The sequence below is a fragment of the Artibeus jamaicensis genome, unplaced genomic scaffold (genome assembly GCF_021234435.1).
Source record: "Artibeus jamaicensis isolate MK-2021 breed Jamaican fruit bat unplaced genomic scaffold, CSHL_Jam_final contig_414, whole genome shotgun sequence".
NCBI lineage: Eukaryota > Metazoa > Chordata > Mammalia > Chiroptera > Phyllostomidae > Artibeus > Artibeus jamaicensis.
The window spans coordinates 6769512-6783016 of NW_026521822.1; the positions used below are offsets into that span (position 1 = coordinate 6769512).

At 41.8% G+C, this 13505-nt stretch overlaps 1 protein-coding gene across 3 annotated transcripts in view; it reads left to right on the top strand.

The window, feature by feature from the left end:
- The window catches only part of VWA8 (von Willebrand factor A domain containing 8), a 459390-nt gene that overhangs the window by 424149 nt on the left and 21736 nt on the right, over positions 1-13505 (top strand). For all 3 annotated transcript variants that reach the window (XM_053665428.1, XM_053665429.1, XM_053665427.1), the window contains 2 exons: positions 4586-4711; positions 6752-6910. In XM_053665428.1, the coding sequence (XP_053521403.1) occupies positions 4586-4711; positions 6752-6910 (285 nt within the window). The remainder of the gene's footprint in view (positions 1-4585; positions 4712-6751; positions 6911-13505) is intronic.

Sequence of the window (13505 nt, forward strand, 5' to 3'; positions counted from 1 at the left end):
TGGTTTTGTAAGAAACTTCCAAACTATATTTGAAAATGGCTATACCATTTTGCATTCCCACCAATAATGAATGAGAGTTGCTGTTGCTCCACATTCTCACCAGCATTTGGTGTTGTCAGTGTTTTTGGATTTTGACCACCTAATAGGTGTGTGGTGGTATCTCATTCTCATTGCAGTTCCCTAGGTACATATGATGTTAAGCATCTTTTCATATGCTTCTTTGCCATCTGTATATTTTCTTTGGTAAGGTATCTGTTCAGATCTTTTTCCCATTTTTTATCAATGTCTTAATTTCCTTATTGTTAAGTTTTAAGAGTTCTTTGCGTATTTTGGATAACAGTTTTTTTTTTAATCAGTTATGTCTTTTGTAAATATATTCTTTCAGTCTGTGGCCTGTCTTCTTATCCTTTTGATAGATTTTTTTAGTAAGATAAAATTTGGTACATATTACATTTTGGAGGAAAGTAATGATTGTGGCCATCACTGTGAAGATGAAGAGCTCTCCAGACCGTTTTATTAGTTTATCCTAGGTAAGGAGCAAACTTCAGAGAGAGACTGGGTCTTTGCTAGTGCTCTTCTATATGGTGGTTTTCAACAGGCATTGCACAGACCACTTGCGTTCCCCAGGAATCCTCCATGTCCCTTCTCATCAGTATGTGGTTTGTGGGCCAGCTGTACCTAGGAACTTGTTAGAAATGCAGAGTCTCAAGTACCAGCCTAGACCTACTGAATTAGCAATTGAATTTCAATAAGATCCCTAAGTTATTTGTATGCACATTAAATTTGACAAGCCATGCTCTCCATAACCTGTGAACTGGTGTTAAGAAAGACATATTTCTTAGAAGTATAAAATGGGCCCTGGCTGGTGTGACTCAGTGGATTGAGTGCCAGACTGTGGACCAAAAGATCACTGGTTTGATTCCCAGCTTGATTCCCTCTGTCCAACCAGATGCCAGATACTTCAGCCTCCCCATGCATGCCATTGGTGCTGCTCAAGCTACCTTCCTGGCACTGGAGCTCAGAGAAAGTGAGTCTGAGTAGGTGAGTCTGTGTGTGGGTTCTTTAAGAGGAACTGCTTAGGGGTCCACCAGTTTCTTCCACTGACTCATTCCCTGCTGATTTTGCAGCCAGAAGTTTGGGGGACTTAGCTTTCTGGCACTGGAACCCTAGGCTGGGGGACCTGCTGTGGAACTGGGTCTCCACACTCTCAAGATATCCCTCCCAAATTTTTATCCACCACATGTGGATGTGGGACTAGCCAGGTCTTATGTCTGTGCCCCTCCTGCCAGTCTGGATGGTCGTGATTTCTTTAATTCTATAAAGTCAGACTTTCATTCAACTCAATTTCTGTCAGTTCTGAGTGATGGTTGCAACTATATTTTAGCTGTAATTTACAGGTGTTAATATATTTTAGCTGTAAGTTAGCTGTTGTGGTTGTGCAAAGAGGCAAGGCATGCCTGCCTATGCTGCCATCTTGACCAGAAGTCCAAACACTGTGATATTTTCTACACTTAAGTATTTGGTTAAACTGAGAGTTACATATTGTACTTAATTGAATTACATGTGACTGGAAATTCAGTAGCTTCCCTTGAACTTTTGGACAGGTGTATAGTGTCTGAGTGATTATTCTCGATGGTAAATGAGCCAGTCTCCCCAGCCTTCATTAACTTTAAAAATGCTGTGATCTACTTTGATGAAATGTAGAGGTTTCTCCTCTCTTTCATTTCAAGGCCTGGCTGTGACGTGCAGTCCTCTACGCATATGTCCTCACAAATTTAAACCCAGATTCCTTCTCTCAGGGGATTATACCTTGTAGGCTTTGTTTTTCTATTTTTATTTATTTATCTTTAGAGGGGAAGGGAAGGAGAGAGGGAGAGAAATATCAACGTGTGGTTGCCTCTCGTGGGTCCCCTACTGGGAACTGGCCTGCAACTCAGGCATGTGCCTGACTGGGAATCAAACCTTGATCCTTTGGTTTGCAGGCCGGCACTCAGTCCACTGAGCTACACCAGCCAGCGTGGATTATACCTTGCAGATCTTATTGGAAGTGCAGTCATTTCTGCAGCAAAGAATCCTCCTTCACTTATAATATATTTGTATCCCAAGGCTCCATGTCTTTGCTCATTATTCTAATGCTATTTCAGTGTCATGTTTCTTAATCCATTTAAATTAAGAATTAGGAATATTAACTCAAATTAAAAGTCAATTTTCTGTACTGCCAGTGAAAAAGAATTCAGTGAGATGACACCTGCTGTGCTCAGCCAAGGTCATATGTATGTCCTCCAAGCATAGCAACCAGGGCCCAGCTAATCCCTCTGCCTGTTACCTTGGCAAGAGTCTTTTGCCATCAGTTAGAAGATATCTTCTGCTTTCAGAAACACTAAACTTTGGGGAAGGGAGTAAAGTTATTAGTTAGAAGTTTGGCATTTTATATTTTTACTATGGTGAAATGATGGAGTTTTTAACTTATTTTTACTACAGGTGTGACTTGAATTAAAAATCACAGAAAGTACTTAATCTGTAGGCACTGCTATGGTTCTTTGTGAGGTTAAAACATCACTAATTAATAAAATCAATGTACCAACTAGTGGAAGTGGATGGGGAGTTCTCAGGGTCATTCCCTTGCCAGTGAATTGATAAAACTTTGAAAATCAGTACTTGATAACAGCAGTACAGCTGTTACATGACAAGTCATATACTCTTGTTTTAGTTCTAATCCCATATTCTCCTCATACCCAGCTCTAGAATCCAGCTTCCATGCCACGTTGATGGCAGATGACTGCTGCTACCACCTTCCCTTGTACTTTCTGCAGTGCTCATGTTCCCAGCCTAGACTAATCTGTGAGAGTCTGTCCTCACCTATGAAAGGCATTAGAAGCCAGTGCTCTGATGATAGGTACCTCCGAGAGTCATAGAATTTTAGGATTGGAAGGTACCTAAATACTCATCCACACTTGCATTTGCCAGCATAAGGTATCCTAGAAGCAAGACATCAGGAATGATTGGGAAAATGAGGAAACATGAGCTGGATCCCAATCACTGTTACAGGGACAGCTAAACTTTGGCTGTCTGATCCACAGCCTGCTGAGAAAAGATTTTGGAAAACTCCGCTCATCCCTTCCTCCTGCCACATGTAGCTGTGCATTTTATGAAGTTACATGAACTCATTGAAGTATGCTGAAAATGAGTCCCACTTTCCTTTGAGATCATGGTGGTCTTACCAAGAACACATGTCAAGAAAGAACACATTCCCAAGGGGCACAAACCTGGTAGATCCTGGAATTAACTGCCAACCAAATTGAATATGTTTATGCTGGCAGCTTAGGACTTTTTCTCTTTTTATTTCATATTCACATTAATATATTTGTATTCAAATATAGTAATTTTGTACCTGTTTGCAGCAAGCATGTTAGGAACAAGAAAACATCACATACAGCATTACCCAGAGTTTTATGGTGTGGGGCTTCTTTGTGGAGTGGTTAGTTGGCCCCTAAAATAGACACTGGCTGCCTGAAGGATGGCTTGCCAGTGGTATTTTTTCAGTGACAATGCTGTCATACTGCCACCTCAAAACAGTGATGGAAGTGTGCTTATATCAATGTGTACTTGGTTGTCTTTATTATGTCTCACCTGACAATGATGATGAAGAAACCAGCTAACATAGGTTGCCAGGCTCTTTCTCAGCTAATTCCATGTGGTAGCTCATATAACCTTCACAAATAACTCATTAAAGTAGAAACTAGTGTTTTCTTTTTAGAAATGGAGACACTGAAATGCACACTGGATAAGTAACTTTTGAGGTCAGACATCTAATCATGGGGACGGGAAGATTGGAACCAGGATGTCTGACTCTAGAGCACATGATCCTTACTATGTGAGCTGCTTAAAAATATTTTAGCTATTCCTTCCTCTTCTTAAAATAGATATAATCCCCGGCTATTAAAATCCTGTGCCTTGACTAGGATATTATAATTCCTTATTGTTTAACTATCATCTTAGTCCACCTGGCAAAGCTGTAACTTATTGTGTGAAGGTATTACAGAGAAATACCATTAGATTTTGAAGTATGGATGGTCGGTGAGACATGCGGAATACCAGGTGTTCACACACTGTTGTTTTCAGCTGTTCCCATTTGCACCATAAGTCACAGAGAACTTGAATGACAACTTCTTTCCAAAACAAAGAGTTCTGAAGATTCTCTGTGCTTGCAGACAGTGTTAACAAGTTCAAGCTCATTGTTTTTGCTACCTAATAAATTTTCTAGGAGTACACTGACCAAAGATCCATAAGCAGTGCATCACCATTACATTTTCAGATATTGCACGTTTCTCAAGGACTTCATTTGCATACTGTTTTCCATTAGTATGTGCTCTAAGTGAGTTTGTTTTATTATTCCATATGTTAAAACAATTAAAATTGACATAATCCACACAAAGGGCATTTCCTTGTCAGCAGAGCAGAAATCAGTTCATTTCTGAAACTGTGTTTATGCAGAACCATTACTTTTTTAAAAAGATCCTGGGTATGTTTCCTGTTGATGCTGCAGGACTAATTAAAATAAGGATTTGTGTGTGTGTCATTGTAGGCTAAAGGTAAAGAAAGACAGTGGCTCAGACACCAAGCTACTGGTGAACTAGATGATGCCAAGATCATTGATGGGTTGACTGGAGAGAAAGCCATCTACAAACGCCGGGGTGAGCTGGAGCCACAAGTAAGTAATGGTCAACTAGTCTCCTCAGATCTGCAGAGTTTGGCCTTCTCCACAGACAACTGCTTTCTTGAGTTGATGTTCTTGTTGAAACACCATAAACCTTGAATATACGACCAAGGAAAGCACTGTATTAAAAAAAATTAGAAAAAACACAACTACTACACTATTTATTATATTATTCAAAATCTAAGCATGAGTCAAGAAACACCAAGCAGGCAGGCTCAAACTGAATAATTTATGGAACAGTTAGTAGGAAGACTATTTATGGAAGTCAGGGTGGGATCTAGGAAAGCCAGACAGAAGCAGTGTGGGATTCCGACAGCAAAGCCCTAATCCACCCCGGGTCTGAAAGGCACAAAGGGTGAGAGCCAGCAGAGGACAAAACCAACAGGAGCTGTGCCTGCTGTGGAAGGAGAGCTTGCCCATGGGCCACAGCAGAGAAGGGGCCGAGGGAATAAATATCCCACCCTCACCCTCTGACCCCCTGCCAGTGCCTCCCATCAGCAGAGCCCACCTGGAAGCCAGCAGCCAAGAGGCAGGCTGGTGCTTCCCTGCAGATCAGCTCACAGCACACCAAGCAGGGTGCTCTAGAGGGGACTGAAGACCCTTGGAGCCTGTGAATCCCAGAGGCTCACGTGAGTGAAAACACCAGAGTAGTCTTGGTGGTTTTCTTCTGTTCTATTGCTTTAAAGTCTGTATCCATCCTATGAAGAAAAATTTAGAAAACAAGGAATTTTCCTTCAAATAACTTTAATGTAAACATATATAAAGCTTTAGATGGTCTAATGAAAATATTTGCAAAACAATGGCAATAAAATGAACTATTGAGTTTCTTAGAAGGCCCTGTGACATCCTATGCCCCCGAATAATCAGAATTGTGAAATAGCCACCGAGAGCTGGGGGCACAGTGACTGGTAGGAAAGGGAGTCACGTACTCCACGTAAAAGTCTATTCAGAGAGGATCCTTTGGCAGTTTGGGGAGTTCATACTTCCATGAAGTATGAGCTGTGGTATGAGTCAACAACTGCTTTCTCTACTGACTCACTGTGGTCAACAAATGTGTTTAGATGCATCTGAAATTGTGAGTAGTCATGGAAGCATGTGTGGCCCTCTTCTTAATTTAGGCAAACTCAGCAAGTTTTTAAGAAATGTACTGAATTTGTCTCAAACCATTACACTGGTACCTACAATATTTTCTTCAAATTATTACTCTACTCATTAATTCTCATATCTGTCAGCAAGTATATAATAACAGAATAATCTGGAATTTTTCTTCTTCCTTTTTTCTTATAAGAAAGTAACAAATATACTTTTGCTTTTGATTCTGCAAATTGGCAGGCATGAGTCCAAAATCAAACTGAAACTCATGAGGTTTTCATAATTTAATTGACAGTTGTTGCTAAATGGCAGTGAGGTGCTACTTTTATGCCTCTAACTGCCAAGGAAGTGAAGAGAAGTAGTCATTCAGTAACTGGAGGGAGGAGAAAGCTGAAAGCCGCTAAACACAAAAGACTGAAGAAATACTTTCCTTCAGTTCTTTGCTAGACTTACTCTCACAGAACCTTGTTTAGGAATTTGGCATTTTTTTGTGAACTCTGTAGAAAATGATTTTCAAAGCAGTACCCAACAGGTACCAGTAAAATTCATGTGGACTTCCAAAATAGCTCAGTCTTGCTAGAGTAACTGAGTCTAAGGTATGACATGATAATGACATGTTAGGGTTTATATCTTTCCAGGTTATTATTTGAAAGGCAGTGTCAGCTCCAGTAAGGCAGTTTTACTAGACTGGGTTGGGTCTTGCCAGGACCATATATTCCAAAGGAAGATCTTCCTCATACGGCCCCACTACCAGCACAAGTCTGAAATTCCATTTATTGAGATACAGTTGGTAGAAGCCTTTCCCCCTGCCTCATGCAGCACTGAGCCCACTGCTGACCTGCCTGCCTCGTGGCTGGTACACTGGGCCTGTGTGAGTGAAATCCCCAGAACAGCAGCCAGTGATGGTTTTCTGGTTCACAAGACTGTTCTTTCCTCCCTCAGCTGGGAAGCCCCCAACAGAAACCCAAGCGCCTGCGCCTGGTGGTGGATGTGTCTGGCAGCATGTACCGCTTTAATGGGGTGGACGGCCGCCTGGAACGCTCCATGGAGGCTGTGTGTATGGTAATGGAAGCCTTCGAGAACTATGAAGAAAAGTTCAAGGTAATGGTATGAACTAAGGCTAATGAGAGACATCACTGACCACATCTGCCTAAGACTCAGCCTCGACATCAGGTGTGTTGGTGAGTGGGTGGCTGTAGTCTCCACCCAGAGCGGACAGAAACCTTCGCCTTCTCATCAGTTCATGTATCACAGAAGAAGTAAGCCTGTAGTTTTGTCTGCTCTGATAATCAAAAAATGATAACACCAGAATTTGAAGGAGCACTGCATTTCACAAGTTATGCGATGTCAGCCATGATGTTCCAGGAAAGCAACAACAACAAAAACAGGTGCTTAGAGGAACCACAAGTCTCTTCCCCAGATCTCTCAGAGCCGCCATCCTCATTCTAGTTTCCCCCACCCCACTCCCATTCTTGCCTGTCACCAGCCAGGAAGCCTCCCGAGGTCTGCATCCACCCTCCAAATATGCTGTTCTCAGCACTGTTTTGTCTTTCCACTTGGGCTGGGATTATACAGGAATAGATGGCTCACCCGCTGACAGTGAAGATGGTGACCCTGGGAGAAATGCAGCCTTCCATTCAGACTTTCCCATCTTGCTGTTGCTCAGTTTGCTCTGCATCCTCCTTTAGAAGTCTGAGCGTAGAGTGGATCCACTGGAGCCCGAGATGAGCCCATTGATTCTCTCTTACTATGCAAGCCACAAGGAGCACTTGCACTTTCGGCCCTTACCAGAGCAGATGACCTTGATTTCAGTCCCATGCTACGTGTTTATTATCGAAAATTCAGCTGAAAGAAAAGGTACATGTGCAGACATGTGTAGGGGTACACAGTCTGTCCATAGACATCTAGATTATATTCCAGATCAAATGTATCCTTCAGAAATAGGTGAGCTTAGTTCATTATTTAGCTTGACATACCACCTACACTTGAGTATTGCTGTGTGTTACAGTGGATACAGCAGGAAACAGATTGGTGAAACCCATCGCCTCAGTTTCTCTAGGCCCATTTGTGAGGCTCTGAGTCTCCCAGGGTCCCTTATATGATGCTCTACGCGAGAGATTGCTTTTAGAATTAAAAGGTAGAAAAGGCATGTGGAGTCAATGGTAGGAAGGAGGAGTGCTGCGTGTTGCCAGATTCTGTACGAGTACAGAACGCAAATGTAAATAGAACATGGACTTTCACTGATGGAGGAGTAACTTTGTTTCCCTTAAAGAACTGGAGTATATTTCCCCTCGTGATCAGTGAAAAATATGAAACTATTTTAAGATTCCCTCTTGGTTTTCATGGCCAGGAAGCTCTGAGCTAAAATCACAGCCCCGCCACGAGTACTGTGTCACGTCTAACAGCCTGAGACTAGTGCTCAGCTTTTCCTTCCCTTGACCCTCCCTCCCTTTAGATGTAAGTTTTTCTTGATTTTGATTATTTAAATTAAAAAATACTTTTTTCTTTAATCTTCACCCAAGGATATGTCTTTTAAATTAATTTTAGAGAGGAGGGGAGGGAGAAAGAGAGAGGAAGAGGAACACTGATGTGAAAAAGAAAATCGATCAGTTGCCTCCCATATGTGCTCCAACCAGGGATCGAACCTGCAACCTTTTCTTGTACAGGACAATGCTGCAACGAACTGAGCCACCTGGCCAGGGCTTGATTTTGATTTTTTTTACTTTTTTATGTTGTATGGATTTCTAGAAAATGTTTCTTTTTATATTTTAGTTCCTTTCTAGTATGAGGTGGAGGATAATTCTTAAATCACATGGACCACTGACAAACACAGGGTGGTTAGATATTATTGCATCAGCATAAATCCCACCTAGTGTTTTAAAGTCTTTGGGTTCTGCTAATATTTGAATCAGCACATCCACCTCTTTTGTGGATCTTGAAGGCCAGTGTTCCTCAGTTTCCTTTGAGATTTTAATCAATAATAGACTGTAGCAAACATACCACTGTTAAATTTGGCATACTTATCCAGAATGAAATTTCCAGTTAAAAAGAGAATTTCTATACCTTTGAGAGCAGAACTGCTCTCATTTGTGAAACTAAAACAGTTCTTCCAGGTTTTAATACAGATTTACTAGAAGTTAATCAAGAAATTGGTTACACAGCACCCCGGGACCTGTTAAGGATTGGGCAAAGGGCAGGAGGTGAGAAAGCTGGCAGGGAGTTGAGGGTCCACTCCGACAGCCTGTGGGTGGTCGGCGTGGTTCTCACAGAGCACGTTGAGTATTCCACTACATTTTACACAGTGGAGTGTAGAAAGGTTCATATTTGCCCAGTGCTCACTGTTAAAAGTCTGTAATCTGGAAGCACTATTAATGAAACTGAACATAGACAAAAAAGAAGCAACATCAAGGAAATGAGCAGTTACAAGATATTGTTTTATTTTCTTCCTAATCGACAGTTAAAAACCAAATTATGCTGAATGAGGTGCTAGATTTCAGTAAAATCACAAACATTAATTGAGCACTTGCTAAATGTAGTACACTCCACTGGGTACAGAGTTCCCTGCCATCCTTGAGCTCGTGGCCTCATGATGGAGGCATATAAAAACTACTAATTCAGATAGATTCGCCGAGAGAATGGCAGTAAGAGGTACACAGTGCTGCCCCAGACACTCCCCTTCAGGACATCATTTCTAAAGCAGTATTTTGCTGATAGTATCTTCTACTGCCACAACAGTGCAAAGAATTTTCTCAGTCTTTATTAGTAAAACCACAGCTATATTGATCACTGTAGCAATAAGTGACAAGTTGAGTCATATATTTATAGCGAGATATTATAGCAGAACAGCAAGAAAAACTTGAAGTAGTTTTATCATTTTTATGCTGTTCAATTTTTAATAGGCAGTACGTTAATGATTTTGGTTTTGTGCATTTTTGTGTACTTATAAACATATTCCTCATATTCACTACAGTTCCTTTGGAACTAAAATTCCTCTAGAACTTTTTTAAAGAGCATACAAAGTGTTATGAAACCAGCACATTAAAATCTTTTCAACAAGGGGAAATACCTTAAGACTTCACAAAACAAACTCTTTGAGGAAAAATGGTACGTAGGCAAGTGTCTGGAGGGATAGGGGAGGAGGACAGGACAGGGAAGGCATAACCAAGTCCTGTTCCCACAAGCTCCACATGATGTCCACAGACATCAGAACTGGGGCCACCTCCCAGGTCATTTCCTCGCATTTCCTCGTTCCTCCAACAGGAAGCTAAGACCCAGAAACAGTCAGGACTTTCCCCAAAGCTGGAAGGCCAGCTGGAGACAGAGTCAGACGGAACCCAAAACACTACCATTTGTTTTCCCTTTTTTTGTTTGGTTTGGTTTTGAAATTGTTCTCTTCTCAACCTTTGAAAAATTTAAACCTACAAAAATAGTTGAAAGAATAAAATTAACACCCATATGTCTTCACTTAGATTCGCCAATTGTTAATATTTTCCTTCATTTGCTTTGCATTTCCCTGTAGGTATGTATACTCAACCCCCACACCCTGAACCATTTGAAAGAGTTATATGCACCATAATGCTTTACCTATAACTGCTTCATTGTGCTTCTCCTTGAAGTAAGGACATTCTGTAACACAACCTCAATACCATTATCACATGTAAGAAAATTATCAATAATTTCATAGTATCTTCTAATATCGAATCTAAAGTCACTTTTCTCAGCTATCCCAAAGGTTTTCCTAATGTATTATCAACCCCAATCCAGGATCCAGTCAAGGTCTGCACCTTATTTTTGGTTGCCATGTCTCATCAGCCTCACTTCATCCAGAGCAGCCTTTTCTCCCACCACTACCACTTTTTCATGATGGGTGCTCTCTTAAGAGTCTAGATCAGTTGCTTGTAGAATGCCCTTCATTCTGGATTTACCTGGCTGTTTTCAAATAGTGCCATTTACCTTGTCCCAATATCCTCTATATTGTCAGAACTGCTAACAGTCTTTCCCCCACACCAAGTATACTGGACACTTTGTTTAATATTCCCACCACCTGTGCCAATATATCTAAGATTTTGGTGGCCGCAGGCCACCTAGTCTTTGCAGGGGCTGTCCAGGCCTCCTTTGTAGACCATGCAAAGAAAGCAGGTTGGAGCCTACTTACATTCTATGAGATCTTTTTGTTATAATTAAGTATTTTAGGCTATAGGTAACAGGTGCACAAAATAGTACAAATCATAAAGGATACAAAGGAGCAAGAGTAAAGCATAAGCTTCTCTATCTGTCAACACCAGTGCCCATCTCTGGTGGTAACCAGAGATAGTGGATTTTTTTTGGCATTTTCTCAGAGATATTTGATGCATGTACATCGAGCGGCAGTATAGCATTCTACTCTGCTCTGTGTCTTTACACTATGTGATTATGTAGAACTCATTTAATCTCTCTGTATTTTCATTTTATTACTTAGTTAGTTAGTTACTTTTTAATCCTCACCCAAGGTTGGTTTACAGAGAGAGGAAGGGAGAAAGAAAGGAAGAGAAAGGAACATTGATGTGAGAGAGAAACATTGATCAATGCCTCCCATACAACACCCCAACCAGGGATCGAACCTGCAACCTAGGTATGTGCCCTGACTGAGAATCAAACCCATAACCTTCTTGGTGTGCAGGATGACACTCCAACCAAATGAGCCACCTGGCAAGGGCTATACTTTCATTTTCTTCTGTGAAAGAAGCATAATAACTAGGACTAACTCATGAAAGTGTGGAATTTACTCACCAAATATAAAGTGATGCATGAACAAAAGACAGTTTTAGGAGCTTCTGGTGAGAAATTTATATTCTGTAACCCAGGATGGCATTGCATGTAGTGTCTTTAAGAATTCAGGAGTGTGCTCTGAGACCTCCCACCTGCCACTCCCCAGTTCCAGACAGTTCTCAATGCCATGTTCTTGCAGCTGTCCCTCTGTTGTAAAGGTGTCTAGTCTATGTGTGCTTTGAAACTGTCAGAAGCCACTGTCCTGGCCCAGTGATCTGGACTTTTCCATGAACCCTCTCACTTGGCATCTGCTTTGTATTTTGTTTGGCTCAGGTTCAGCTCCTGAGCGCTGGGTCATTAAAGTCCAAGAGGCTCATTGGGAGTGAACCTCCACTTTTTGTTCTACCTCAGCATGACCTGTGTGCCAGGCCACAGGGACCCTTGAGCAACACTTACTGAGAAGGAAAGGTAATTCAGTGGTGGGACACATTTCAAAGCCATCTGGAGTTTTTAAAGTTCCTCATAATTGCTCTACCAACCAAATTCAGTTCTCAGGAACAGCACTGAGAGTGCGTCACTTAAGACAGGAGCAATATCATTTGCTAATAATCCGCATAAAGTCCTCTGATATTCTTCTAATAGCAGTTTTTAAACACAAAAGTGAAAAGTGGAATGGGAATGTTTTAAAAACCACTTTATTGTAGTCAGGAGCATTTTTTCTCCTTCATTTTTATTCTAGTTTGTCTTGTGATTTCTGCAAGCCTCCAGGAGTGTTTCGCTAGGACCTTAAGGCCAGCCTCCTTTCAATGCCTTGTTTTTTTTCCTTGAAAGTACTCAATACCACCAAAAGTTAGCTGATTCTGCACCACACACTCAAATAGTGACACCAGAAAAAAGATTATTTGATTATTGAGAAGTTGGACTTTGGGGAATGAAAGTACTCAAATTTATTGTTTCTGTGGAGACAGATAAACCATATTCTGAGACCATAGTTTTCAATAGTGTACCAAAGAGCCCTTGAAGGGTGGTGGGAGGCAAGGGTGAGGGAGCAGCTTTTATCCTCTCCCCCGCCCTCCCCACTTCAGCCCAAACACTTCCATTTTCATCGATACTGCCTGGTTTCACGGTGTGGGCTTTTGTGCAATATTTCATATGGAGAAAGAGTTCCACTGCTTAAAAAAATTTTAGGTAGAGAGACTTCCGCCAAGATGGAGGCATAGGTGGTGACGCCATGCTTTCTCACACAACCAAGTTTAGAGACAACAAAATATCAGCAACAGAAAACACAGCCAGAACACAGAAAATTGAACTTTTCAGAAGTCTGATAACAACAAATTCTTCAGCCTGACTGGTAAGAGGGGTGAAACCAGCAGCTGGTGGAGCGGGTTTGCACAGGAAAACTCGGTCAGATGGACTCAGGCGCACGGATCCCAGGTGTGGGGTTGCAACGGGCGAACCCAGCAAGGACGCAGGGCGGTGGGTTGACTGTGGTCTCGCATTCGTGCGCAGATAGACCGATGAGGGAGTGGGTGATGAGACGGACTGAGCAGGCCCCAACAGCCAGAGGCAGCAGAGGGGACCGCTATTTCCCCGCTCTGACCCTACCCCCACATACAGCGTCACAACCCAGCAACTGGGCGGCCCCACCCTGGTGAACAACTAAGGCTCTGCTCCTCATACTTAACGGGTATGAACAGACCAAAAATGGCTTAAGAAGATCTCAAAGTCCCAGAGCCCATAATTCTAAGGGACGAAGAAATAGCAAAACTTTCAGATGCACAGTTCAAAACACTGGTGATCAGGATGCTCACAGAACTGGTTGGTTTTAGTCACAAATTAGAGGAACATATGAAGGCTAAACTAATTGAAATTAAGGGAATTGCACAGGAAACCAATAGTGATGAAAAGGAAACTGGGACTCAAATCAAGGGAGTGAACCAGAAGGAAG